General features: G+C 53.0%; 1 protein-coding gene across 6 annotated transcripts in view; it reads right to left on the minus strand.

Annotated features, from left to right (window-relative positions):
• Positions 1-207: 207 nt before the first annotated feature.
• Positions 208-12,927, minus strand: part of SLC39A11 (solute carrier family 39 member 11) — a 424,573-nt gene continuing 411,853 nt past the window's right edge. For all 6 annotated transcript variants that reach the window (XM_060645541.3, XM_060645535.3, XM_060645534.3 and 3 more), the window contains 3 exons: positions 6,121-6,219; positions 2,978-3,136; positions 208-1,938 (listed from right to left, as the gene is read on the minus strand). In XM_060645541.3, the coding sequence (XP_060501524.1) occupies positions 1,860-1,938; positions 2,978-3,136; positions 6,121-6,219 (337 nt within the window). In that variant the 3' untranslated portion in view covers positions 208-1,859. The remainder of the gene's footprint in view (positions 1,939-2,977; positions 3,137-6,120; positions 6,220-12,927) is intronic.

Below are 12,927 nucleotides of genomic sequence, written 5' to 3' on the forward strand. Positions count from 1 at the left end.
CCAACAGCCTTCCATTAAATACCCATCTAAATTAGCTGGAGTTGGATTTGTGGCTTGTAACCATGAATCTAAGTGGCCCATCTCATCGGAGCTCTTTCCTTTGCTACCTGCTTCTCAGGTAGGGGAGATGTTAGGACTAACTTTAGTAAGCTCTTACATTATCAACCCTGGAAAGAAGCAACTTGGAGAAGGACTGGACACAGCTCATCCACAACAATATCCCCTTTATTGATATTAATCACAGTTATGAGGTCTTGTCCATCAGAGAGTTTGCGTTATGCAGAACTACATACAAAGACATCAAAAAATACACATACACCAACCACCAAACCAATTAATTTCAACCAATCAAAACCCTCTGAATGTATCTTCAATTTTGATCATCAGTGCTTCAGAAGAACATACATAGACCCAGCATGAGGTTGGCCTTCGGGGTCTCAGAGCATTCACAGAGCAGGCTCTTCACCCTTGGAAGCAATTCAGCATGTAAACTCAGAGGGCAGGCATTGACAACACAGTGCCCGAATACCTGGTTCCCGGGCTGCCGGCCACGTTGGCAGAGCCCATTTAAGGTCGCACATGCTCCTTTGACCAACAAGGACGGCAGGCTTTAGCTCTGTTTGAAGCAGACAGTGTGTGGCCCCTATTGGAGAAGAAGCTCTCGGCAGGAAGGGGCAGATTGGCCTCTCGTCTACTTTAAGTCATTCTTTAGGGTCATTTCAGAATGGTGACTTGGCCAAGATTTCCTTTACAAGGGGGACGTGAAAATCTCTCTTTTTCTTCCCACCCCTTCTTCCCTTTCCCATCCTGCGCTCTCTGGCCACACTCCAGCAAAGCCTGCGGCAGTTTAAGACTCCTGGGTCAGGTTACAAGTTACGGAATGGTCAACCGGGAAGGGCGTATTGCAGATTACAAATGTCTTTCTCTCACTGAAGTTAGCTTCAGTGGCTCCCTCCATAACTCCAGGAGGGTTTGGGCTCCAGCCACCTGCTGGAGTCCCCGAGTCTCTTAGAAAACCGGAGGCTATAAACGTATTGAAAACAAAATGTCTAGGGGATCTGGAAACCATGACAAACCACTTTGCTCTTGGAATCCATAGAGAGCAGAGGTCTCTGAGCAAAGCTGCTCTCTGCCTCTACAGGGTTCACTGTGTTCGTGGCTGTCCGAATTCCCTAATTCCCTTAACTTCAATAGTGTCAATCTTTGCCTTGAAAAAGGAGAAAAGAAAGAAAGAAAAAGACAAACTGATTTTCTTCCCTTTGTCTGTGTCCCTTCCCATCCAGCACGTCCCTCGGGGGGGACACAGGAGGAAGTCGTATTCCTCCTTAGGCTGGCTGAACCTTGGAAAGTTGGTTGCTCTGTCCATGATGTTCCAGTTCTGGTCTAACGGGTAGATGATCAATGGTGAGAGGTCAGGAGGGATGGACGAGAGAGGTCCTGACCATTCTGCTCTGAGTCACGAGGCAAAAAATGCTTGGAAGCTTCTCTCTTAGCAGCTTGCTCCTCTACGTGAACTTGACAAGCTGCCACAGAGTCCAGTGAGGGAGACTGAGGGTGTGAAAGCAGAGATTTCCCTGATCTGTGCGTCCTTGGTAATCCCGCCGAAGAAAGATTCTATTCAGTGGCCAGAAACAAAAATCTGTAGTTCCGTGACACCTTGACATTCTAAATAAAACTATTATCTCTCTCAAGAGAAAAGTAAAAATTGTCATGTTATGATCAGAGTCAATCAGGATAATGAGATGAAAAGGAGAGAAAGGAAAAATGTTTTAATGTAAAGGAAGAGGCGTGTGGTCCCGTAGAAGCCGCCACTGCAGTTTCCTTGTGCTGCTTTTCCTGGGCTCTGAGGCATCTCAGCACTAGCCCAGGCCGACATCGAGTGACATCATCACCACAAATCCCAGGATGGAGGTCCAGGATGCCAGTTTCCCGTTACCACTGGGAGGGAAGGAAAGGAAGACCTTAATGTACTCTGGGACACTGTCCAAGCTGCAAGCATCCTCTATGATGTCCGATTCCAATAAAAAATGTACCACTACGATTAGTAAGGATAATAATATTGACATGTAACATTTACTGGGGCTTACTTTATGCCAGGCAAAGTAACTCATGTAATCCCAAAGGATGACCACACAAGATCAGTAGTACTATCGTTATTCTCTTGTTACTGGTGGGGAAACTGAGGCATACAGAAGTAACTTGCCCAAAGACACCTCTTATGGCTCTGGAATAAATGCTCGAATGATAAAGAGTGGCAATTAAATTCTTGATGATATTATTGAATCTGACCTTTAAACTAGCTACAAAAACCAAACGAAACAGGGGTGCCTGGGTGGCTCAGTCGGTTAAGCATCCGACTCTTAATTTCAGCTCAGGTCATGATCTCCCAGTTCGTGAGACTGAGCCCTGCGTCAGGCTCTGTGCTGGTGGCACTGAGCTTACTTGGGATTCTCTCCCTCTCTTTCTTCTCTCTCTCTCTCGAAATAAATAAATATGTAAAATAAATAAATAAATAAATAAATAAATAAATAAATAAAACAAAGAAAGGAAGCACCCCCCCCTCCCCCTTCCCGGACACCTGGCCTATGGCTACATAATAAGAACATGGATGGATAGCTTTGGCTCTCAGAGCTCACCTCTCCTGAGATTCTAGCCCTAGAAAAATCGAGAAAGAGAAGGGTGGGGAGAGAAAGGGACAATATGCAAAAGCTAATCGTCTGTGTCATGGGGGTGGGGAGGTAGAGTGTCTGTATGCCATTACCTGGTGTCACCTGGGCCATCCCCACCCACCTGCCCCTTACTCCTCTCTCTAGTTTCAGAAAACACAGTTGAGAAGGGAGTGGGGACAATCTCGGGAAGCGGCAGAAAGGGGTGGGAGCAAAGAAAGGAGCAGCAGGTGAGGAAAGGCAAGATCTGTATGCCGGGCCCGGGCTTGGGAAACAGACGAGCACAAATGGGGGAGGGGATGCTCTTCAACCTGATCTGAGCCTCGGGGATGATGTCGTCCATGACCACATAGACCATGGCGCCAGCAGCAAAGGCCAGGGCGTAGGGCAGGAGGGGCTCAGCCAGCACCACGGCAAAGGCACCAAAGACCCCTGCCAGGGGCTCCACCATGCCACTTAGCTGCCCGTACCTAAGGAGAGACCAGAGACAAGTGCCACCGTGAGGAAAGTCAAGCAGACACCAGCACGCTCAGGCACTCTGTGCTCAGACTGCTGACTCAGCCCCAGAAAACGGATGCATTTCATTCCACGTCATATCCACGCACAGCAGTGCAAATCACTGCGTTTTTAGCCACCTCCTTCTTCCCTGACCTCCTCTAACACAGTAGGCTCCCCCACCCCTCCCGGGTTTCTGGTAGAGTTTTAAGGTTTCCACACTGTCTGTCTTCCATAACAGCATTATTGAGATATAATTCACATACCATATGGCACACCCATTTAATGTGTTCAGTCCAGTGGTTTTAGTATCGTCACAAGGTTGTGCAACCATCACCCCTATCTAGTTCCAGAACATTCTCATCACCACAAAAGGAAACCCCACACCCATCAGCGGCCACTCCCCACCCCTCCCTCCCCCAGCTCCTGGCAACCACTGATCTGCTTTTTGTCTCGATGGATTTGCCTATTCTGGATATTTCGTATAAATGGACTCAAGCAATACGTGGTCCTTTTTACTAGCTTATTTCATCTCACATAATGTTTTCAAGGTGCATCCATGTCATAACACGTATCGTTCCTTTCTTTGACGACCGAGCAATAACCCATTGGACAGATCCACCACGTGCTTGCTAACCATTGGTCAGCTGATGTCTGCCTTGTCTCTTGACCGAGAGGACACTGATTAGGAGTGGTATAGACACTTCCCTAGCATAGTTGTGCCTGGTATGTTTGGGTCACAACTGTGCCCCCTTCTGAAGGAGCTGCACCCATGCATCTCTGCTGAAGATGTGGACCTACCTGGCTAGATGTATACTGACGGCCTGTCCCCACTACCCCCATCCTGAATTAAGCTGAGATTTCTTCTTTAAAAAAAAAAAATCCCTCGGTTGGCGGCGGGGGGGGGGGGGGGGGGGGCGGGGGCAGGGGGGGGGCGGGGCGGGCCTGGGCAGCTCAGTGGATTAAGCGTCCAACTTCAGCTCAGGTCATGATCTCGAGGTCCGTGAGTTCAAGCCCCGCATCACGCTCTGTGCTGACAGCTCAGAGCCTGGAGCCTGGTTCCGATTCTGTGTCTTCCTCTCTCTCTCTGCCCCTGCCCTGCTCGCACTCTGTCTTTGTCTCTGACTCTCTCAAAAATAAATAAACATTAAAAAAATTATTTTTTTAAGTCCCTGGGGCACCTGGGTGGCTCAGTCGGTTAAGCGTCCAACTCTTCATTTCAGCTCAGGTCATGACCTTATGGTTCATGGGATCGAGCCCCGTGGTGGGTTCTGCCTGAAATTCTCTCCCTCCCCCTCTCTCTTTGCCCCTCCTCCACTTGTGCACACGCACACTCTCTTTCAAAATAAAAAATATAAATAATTCCCTTTATTCGAGCTGGTGAGAGTGGGTCTCTGTTGCTTGAAATCATATGAGCCCTGAGTAAAACGGTAGCCCAGGTGAGCGCTGAGAATTCGGAGATGAGCTGGCACCTGCTCCCCATAGCGGAGCAAAAGTCACCACCTGCAAAAGTCACCTGACGTGGGTTGGACACCACTAGACAAGGGAGCTGGGATATCTTTCCCACTATCCCTTGCTGTGGGCACTTGGCAAGATATACTGCCTGTGAGCCTCAATCTCTCCATCTGTAAAATGGGGGCAAGAAACCCAGAAGTGCACTGGGGCACTTCCCCGCCCAGCGTGCCTCCCCAGTGACAGGACAGGGCTGTGAACTCCACCCCCGCCCTGCCCCCTGCTTCTCTGCTTCTCTCTGGCCAGGAGCAGACAGTGGGCATGGGGGAAACATTGTCTACGCTGCAGGGCCCTGTAAGGGGCCACCGCTGCCTGACCTGTGCCATGTGCACGGGTCGGCCGACTTTGTAGCTCTGTGCTGTGGGTACAATTCCTGGCTTGGCTTTGCCACTTGGGGAAAAAGTGAGTTGGACGTCAGGCCCAGACTGGAGCAAGAAGAAAAAAAGTTTAAGCTCAGGGTCCCTGACCTCCTGTCCGGGGGGGGCCCCTCCCATATGAAAAAAAAAAACAGTCACAGCTACTGGGCTCCCAGAACTCACATTTGAATCAAATCTCTAAGGCCATCATGCCCTGCCTGCACCTAGGCCTCTATTTCGTAGACTCCGGCAACGGAGAAAGAGACAGGAGGGGGGAAATAAGATAATTTAAGTATGTGTAAGAACTTGTAAGTCATAAGGCCCCATAAAATGGAAGGCATTTTTAAATTGTTGTTATTAGCAGTCTTTTTAAATGCCCTCACCATACATTCTAGAGCAGTGATTGCTTTAACAGAGAAGTATTCTGAGGCTCAGAGTCCTGAGTTGAGGGACAGAAGATTAAACTTCTGGTCTTGGAGTCACCACCACTGAAACCAGTCACCTGACATTCTAGGTCACAGTTCTCTCCTCTGAAAACTGAGGACTCACCTTATGTGCCACTGAGAAGGTAAAATTAAGGAAGAGACTAGAAAGGCCTCTGGAGCCCATGAAAACACAAAGTCTGAGTACAGTAGGGCATCATCTCCTATGGACACGATCCTGGCCTTCACAGTGACAAGGGTTGTGACAGGGGCTAATGTGTGACTCTTGGAGATGGGCTGTGGTCGGATGGGCCTCAGCAAAGGCATGTGACATTTAGGGTGGACATTGGTTTACTTCCTACTGGAGGGGAAAGAGCCCTAACACTGAATGGGCATGGCGTGGCTACAATGGAAACATTTTGAAATAAGAAACCTGGAGATTTGAGCTGGTTTATGTAAAGGCTGAAGGTCAAGAGATGAGTTTCTTGAGCTTCCTCCCACCCTTGAGGGCTCAGGACTCAAACTGTTGGCGTTTGACCAGAAGTTCCAGAGACACTTCCGGGACAGAAGAGATGGTTCTTGAAGAAAGAAGCCCATACAGAGGACTGCTCTGACTTTACGTCAGACACGACCCTGGCCTCTGACAGCTGACACTCTCGGAGCACTTACCAGAAGGCTCTCCATGGGGAGAAGCCAGCCCCTCGCAGGGGGAGGCTGACAGCGAGGCCCTCCGGGAAATTCTGGATCCCGATTCCAATGGCTAAATTCCTGAAAGACCAAGAAGACACATGGAGGCAACCGTCTAGAACTGAGCACCCACACACGCAGGACCCCCTCGTCTAGGCCCAACGATGTCCTTTGGTGTCAGAGATCCAGGTGAGACCTGTGCCAGGTGGAGGAAAGAGCAAGGTTAGGGCATTTGTGCAGGTGCAGGTGCAGGATGCAAGGAGAAAGGGCTGATACAGACAGTCCACCCCTTGGTGCTGCTCCTGGCCCTCAGGGACACTGGATCTTTATGGCGCTACAGTAAGCAGAGAGCATGCTGGCTGGACATTAGGACGACCCGCGCTCTGCCACTCAGCCGTATAACTTTGTGCAAATCATTTGACTTTGTAGGTCTCAGAGCCTTATGAATACCACAGACGGGCTTGCGTGCGGATGGTAACATCTCCTACGAAGGATGGCCGACTGCCGTGTGGCCCAATGACCTCATGCCTGTACAGTTCCCAGCACATGTGAGGTTTTCAGTACCTTTGGGTCTCCATTCCCTTCTGGCTTGGAGACAGATACATCGCATTTTACTGAGAGGCAACCTCAGAAATGGGGCGGGGAAGTGCCGAATAGAATCCAACAGGGACACATGTCTCCTGGGCTTGGCTTCCGCGCCGACTCTCTGTGGGTCCGGCACTGGCACCATACTTCTTTGGGCACCTGTGGTGCTCACTGAGATCCTCTCTCCTCTGCTCCTGTGGGACACGTGGCGGCAGGGTGGGGGGGCTGTGCTGTGGTCACTGGTCAGGCTCAGGGGCAAACTGTCCTGCTATCTGCAGAGGGTGAAAAAAGGCTGGCCTTGGGGGCTGGGCTTGGGATCAGGGTCAAGAGTCTCACTTCTCAGGGCGCCTGGGTGGCTCAGTCAGCTAAGCATCTGACTTGGTTTCAGCACAGGTCATGATCTCACAGTTCGTGAGTTTGAGCCCCACATCAGGCTCTGTGTTGACAGTATAGAGACTGCTTGGGATTCTTTCTGCCCTCTCCCACAGAAAGAAAGAAAGAAAGAAAGAAAGAAAGAAAGAAAGAAAGAAAGAAAGAAAGAAAGAAAGAAAGAAAGAAAGAAAGAAAGGAAGGAAGGAAGGAAGGAAGGAAGGAAGGAAGGAAGGAAGGAAGGAAGGAAGGAAGGAGAAAGAAAGAAGAAAGAAAGAAAGAAAGAAAGAAAGAAAGAAAGAAAGAAAGACAGACTTAAAAAAAAATAGGAGTCTCACTTCTCACCTCTTGGATCTTGGATCAGGGCAGAGAGCCCTGGGTTCTAGAGGCTTCTGCTATCACTGTCATAGCCCACACTGACCCTGAGCTCCTACTTCAGGAGCAAGGGACATTTAAAATATATTTCTGTGGAAGAAATGAACCTTAAGGTTTCATTTGCCAATATCATCTTGCCAGTATTTCATGAGCCCCTGTCCTGTCTTCTCAAATAGACCCTCAAAGTGGTGGTCCCTTCTTCCCCCCACACTTTTCAGCATCCCCTCCCCGCCCCCGAATGGATAAGTGAATACAACCAGCTTTCTTGACCTGAATCTAAGGTTTCTTTCAATGAGGAAGGTCAAAGTGTCTGACCAGATCTCGAGTCCCTTGTCTGACGTAGAAACAGCATCGCCTGCCCCCCTGACCCCGTTCATAAGTAGGCACACGACTTACCCCCAGCCTAACCCCAGAGCTGCCAGCCCCATGTCACCAGCAAGTCAGAGGTGGGGCTGCCCGGCCAAAGTCCTCACCATGACGCAGCACTGACTGCAGCCATCCGCCAGGCGGGCTGTGGGAGCCTCCTCCACATCCTGTCCAGCAGCCACCATCCTGATAAGCAGCACAGAAACCCCATTCTTCTATCCCTGGCAAGCCACATCACCTCCGCCCTGCCCTGACTCTGACATGGGGCTCCCAGCCCAACCAGGTGCTACACCCTCTGAGACCTGCCAGGCCGTCCTCAGCAGGGCACCACCTTGCTGGGAGATCACCAGATCTCTCCTGAGTGCTCCTGGGCCCCTTCACCCCCCCGCAAGGGTCGGACCACAGAGTCTCTGCCCTTCCCATCTTCATACACATCCCTTCCCAACTTGGTTCTGTTCTTCACACGCGTGCGCGCGCGCACACACACACACACACACACACACACACACACACGCTAGCCCACCGTGTTCCCTGCTCCGCCGTATGCCCTGAATCTGTAAGATGTCAGCTAGGTGGGGTGGACCCCATGGAAGGGCTCAGTCCCCTCCACACCCTCTGTAGTGCCACTTCATCATTTGCGTCAGCTCAGGACTGAATTAAAAAATCCAGAGCTCCCAGCCCTGGCCGAAACGCCGATGCCCGGGCCCACCCTCGGAGACCGCGATTGATCGCTATGGTGTCGGGCTCCAGATCCGCAGACTTGAAGAACGCGCCCGCAGTGTGGCGAACCCGTGACCTAAGACATCACCAAAATGGGTGAGGATGAGGCTCGTCGCCACGCCCACCTCCGGCCCAGGAGACCCCTTCCTGCTATCCTGACACTCAGCTGAGAAGCGTCACAGGGGTGGCCCCACGTGGGAGCTGAGGACACCAGCGGCTCCTTGTGAATGCACCAGGTGGCCAGCAGCCTGGATGCTTCCTGTGCATAAAACCTGAACGGGGGAGTCCTGGAGGGGCTCAGAATGGAAGAACAGAGAACAGAAGCATCAAAGTGGAGGGTTGCTGGGGCGACAGGAGTAGCAACAGCAGTGACAGAGGAGAGCGGCTCCCAGGTGCCCAGGGTAAAAGAGGAGAAGGGGACCAGGGGCTCGGGCTGGCAGGGCTGGTCCCTTGGTGGAGAAGCTTGGAGCTGCCTTAGCCGTGGGGGCCGAGATCAGCAGGATGGAGCCCCAGGAATGAGGGGGGAAAGGGCGGTCTGCCAGGAAGGAAACCCCAGACGCTCACTCCTCTTGCAGCCCTACTGTGCTCTCCCTGGCTCCACATGAAAGCCTGGGCCCTTCCTGCCGTCTCTCCAGGTAGCAGGGCCTGGGGGACCATCTCCCCTTCATCCCACTTTGGGCAGGGAAAGCCCAGATGAGAGGGTTCCTTTCCAGGATGGGCTATGAAGATTCCCAACGGATTTGAAAAGCAAGGGGAGAAACCCAAACCTTGTCCTTCCCAAGACCGTGAGGCTGCCGTGTCCTGTGTTTGGTTCTTCCCAGAGGAAGCACAAAGACCCCGCCACTAATCTGGACTGCAGCAAATTAGCGGCAGGGAGAAGGAGGTGGGGACGAAGGGCTCATTAAGAAAAGAAACCACAGGCTGTCCCCTGACGGCACCCCTTTGTCTCAGGGTCAAGCCAAGCCCCACGGTGACCCGTCACCTGTGTCTGACTGGGACTCACAAGGGAGGGGAGAGAAGGGCAGGGAGAGGACATCCATGGGGAGAGCAGGGGTGGGAAGGAGAGAGTAAGTGGAGGAGGGCCAGGGCCTGTCAGGTGCAACGCTGGCCGTCCAGGCTGCTGTCAGAAGGGCCCTCCTTGCCCTTATCTTCAGGTACCGCTAATCCTGAGAGGTGAGCGACAGGAAGAAAGGCTATCCCCGTGGGCAGCTGTTTCTGCTTCTTCTTAGAAGCCTGATCCCATTGCCCCCCACCCCAGGCCTGCCTTCTCATCTCCTGCGTCCTCCTCCCACTCAGCCCCCAGAGTAAAAGCCAGAGAACACTTGGCTGCAGAGGCCCTTGGAGGTCCCTTGTCCAACACCTTCATGGTTAAGGGAGAAACCAAGGCACGGAGAGGTGGCGTGACAGATAGTAGGTTTGCCTGACAGACCCGGTGGGACCCCCAGGTGCACCACTGTGACCCAGCGCAAGCTATAGGAAACTCGGCCTTCACTTTTCCACAAAAGGGGCACAAATGCCCCATTTTCGGGGTTCTTCTGTGGACAATCGCTGTGAAGTGCCAATCACAGCACACGGCCCAGAGCTGGGGCTCCTCGAACGGTCCTACTGTTCAAATTGCCCGAGGTTCCCGAACAAGGCGGCATTCGGGCTCTGCTGCTCCCCAGCGCCTGGTGACCTTCCCAGCCTCACGTGAAACTTCTCGGGCTCACGCTCCTCAACCGTCTTGATTCTGTGACCTCCCGGTCGGAACCAAGGCCAGAAATAGCAACTGACGGCCAGCAGGGAGCCCCCTTTCAAGGGCGCCTCCAGAATCCACCACTGTGCCCCGGCCACGTGTGAGAGCTCAGGTCACATACGAAGAAAGATGGTAGGAAGGGCCCCCCTTCCTCAGTGAGGTGGTAGGCCAGGGTCATCCAGGCCTTCTTTTCTCAACCCTTCCCCAGTTCAAAGCCTACAACACACACACACACACGTGCGGGCACGCGGGCGCTGGCGTCCTAGACACCCATCTTGTACCGTTCCTGCGCACGAGAAAGCGTCACAGTCTGCTGAGTCTGCTCGGTGCTGAGTGCTCGGTGCCCCGGCCCAGCTGCACCCCAGTCTTCCCAAGGCCAGGTGTGGAGTTGCGCCCCAGGGGCCTCCAGCCCACCTTTGGAGGCGTTCCCTCGAAACTCGTGTATTGGTGGTCTCCACTCAAACCTGCCACTTAATTATCTCAGGCCTTGAACTTGGGGAAAGCTTTCAGCAAGGGCAGCAGCACTAAGCACAGGGCGCGCATTCCCCATGGCAACAGCCCGCCCCCGAAATCAGCTCGCGTCTCATCTCCGCTTACCGTGCCCATCACGGGAGCCTAAGGTCCCCTGGCTGGAATAAAGATAATGACAATCATCCCTGCCATTTATTGAAGGTGATAAAATGGGAGGCGTGGTTGTGGGTGTTTTATTACACGTAGCAACACAATTAACCTCAACTACCTTGTGAAGTGTTTTCTACCCTTCCTATCCCCATTTTGCAGATGGGGAAACTGATGCACGAGCGGCCATCCCCAAGGTCACCTGGCCACGAAGTGACAGTGGTCACATACTTTGGGTCCTCTGAGCCTCACGCAGACCCATCACACCATCTTGGAGAGAGATGGTCACCTGGGCTCACGTCCCCAGCAGACGAGCAGGCGATGCCATATGCCCACTCAGTGGTGATCTGCGATTTGGGGCGATCTGGAGGCAAGGACACCAGACCTGATGGAAGAGGTGTTAACCAGAGACCCCCAGAGGTAACAGGGTTGGAACGTCTCATCCACGGCACGGCTTCTTCTTAACCTCGCCACTACGGACATGTTCTGGCCAGGTCACTCTTTGCTGTAGGGTCTGTCCTGGGCATGGTGGGAGGTTTAACAGCATCTCCGGCCTCTTCCCACTAGATTCCAGCCGTACCCTCCCAGTCCTGACAACCAAAAATGTCTCCAGACTCTGCAGAACGTCTTCTTGGGGGGGGGGGGGGGGGCCTGAGTGGTCCCTGCTTGAGAACCACTGCTTAGGTTTCTTCCTCAGCAAGTATCTGAACGTCAGAAAACATTGCTCAGACCAAGCAAAGGACAACATCCGACCCCATCCATGTTATTTGAGAAATTTCTTGGTTCAGTGGAGTTGAGTCTTTCAGGGAACTTAGCTGTGGCGGGACAGACTCCTGGGATTCAAGGTGAAAGTGACACTGGACGATGACGCTCCTGCATCCCTAAGGCAGTAGCTTTGGGGCCTCGGAGCCGCACAATTGTGGACCTGCTGTGCCCATCGTGTGCTCTGTGACCGGCACCCTTCTGGAGTTGTGTGACGGGGCATTCCTGCTGGAACCCCACGCGCGGATTATGGCTCCGTGGCGGGTTTAGGGCTGGGGTTGGAGGCGAGGGGTCCCCCGGGGAGGTGGGAGGGAGCGTCACGGGTTCCGCTGGGAGTTGGCAGGTGCGAGGGCAGCCTGCTCTCCAGGCTAGGATCTCTGCGCTGCTGGTTATGAAAGAACAGCTTATTCCTGACAAGCCCCGCTTCACCCGGGCTCTTGCAGATCCTCCCCTGTGCCGTGAGCGTGTGTGTTCTTGCGTGGCAGGCCCTCACACACCGTGTTGATTGTTATCGTCCCGCCCTGAAAGGCCTGACTGTTCAGGCTCGGCGGTGACATCACCAGCTTCCCACTCGGGCTGCCGGCTGAGGTGTTTGATGAGCCTGCAGATGGGTAGGGGCTGGAGGCTCCCCGCGGGGCTGCTGGGCCCTACCCGCTCCGTGGAGCTGGTTTAGCACGAAAGGGATCTTCCCCACCCCCTTCTTACAGTTTTGGGAGGCTTTATTGCCACAGGCTGGAAAGCCGGGATGACCCATCCTTTCCCTTAAAGTCTGCCGACCTTCGCAGAGAGGGCGGGGAAGAGCCCCAGGAAGCAAGCCACAAGGCAGGGAGGCGTACAGGGGTGACTCGGGCCACCACTGCGCACCTCTCTTTGCAGGAAAGCAGAGAAGCCTCCCAGATTTTGGGGGGGGGGTGGGGGGGGGCGGGGTATCTCTCGCTGCCCCAGGGACACCCCGGGGATCTTCACCTGCCATGTCTCCTGGCAAATAAATCAGCTTTATGCACAGGCCAGGTGCAAGGCTGCCTCGTGAGACTTAAAAAGCACCTGGGGCTATGTACCCAAGAGTAATGTGCTTACGTATTCATAAAAAGGCTACTAGGTTCTATCAGTAACAGCCCCAAACCGAAAACTCAGCAAACGCCCATCAAAGACTGAGCGAATAAAGAAACAGCGTTCCGGTCACACCGTGCAATAGCATACAGCAACGAGAATGAATGACCTATAACCACGTGCAACAGTATGACGCATCTCAGAGGCAA

This window comes from Panthera onca, chromosome E1 (assembly GCF_046562875.1).
Source record: "Panthera onca isolate mPanOnc1 chromosome E1, mPanOnc1 haplotype 2, whole genome shotgun sequence".
NCBI classification, from domain to species: Eukaryota; Metazoa; Chordata; class Mammalia; order Carnivora; family Felidae; genus Panthera; species Panthera onca.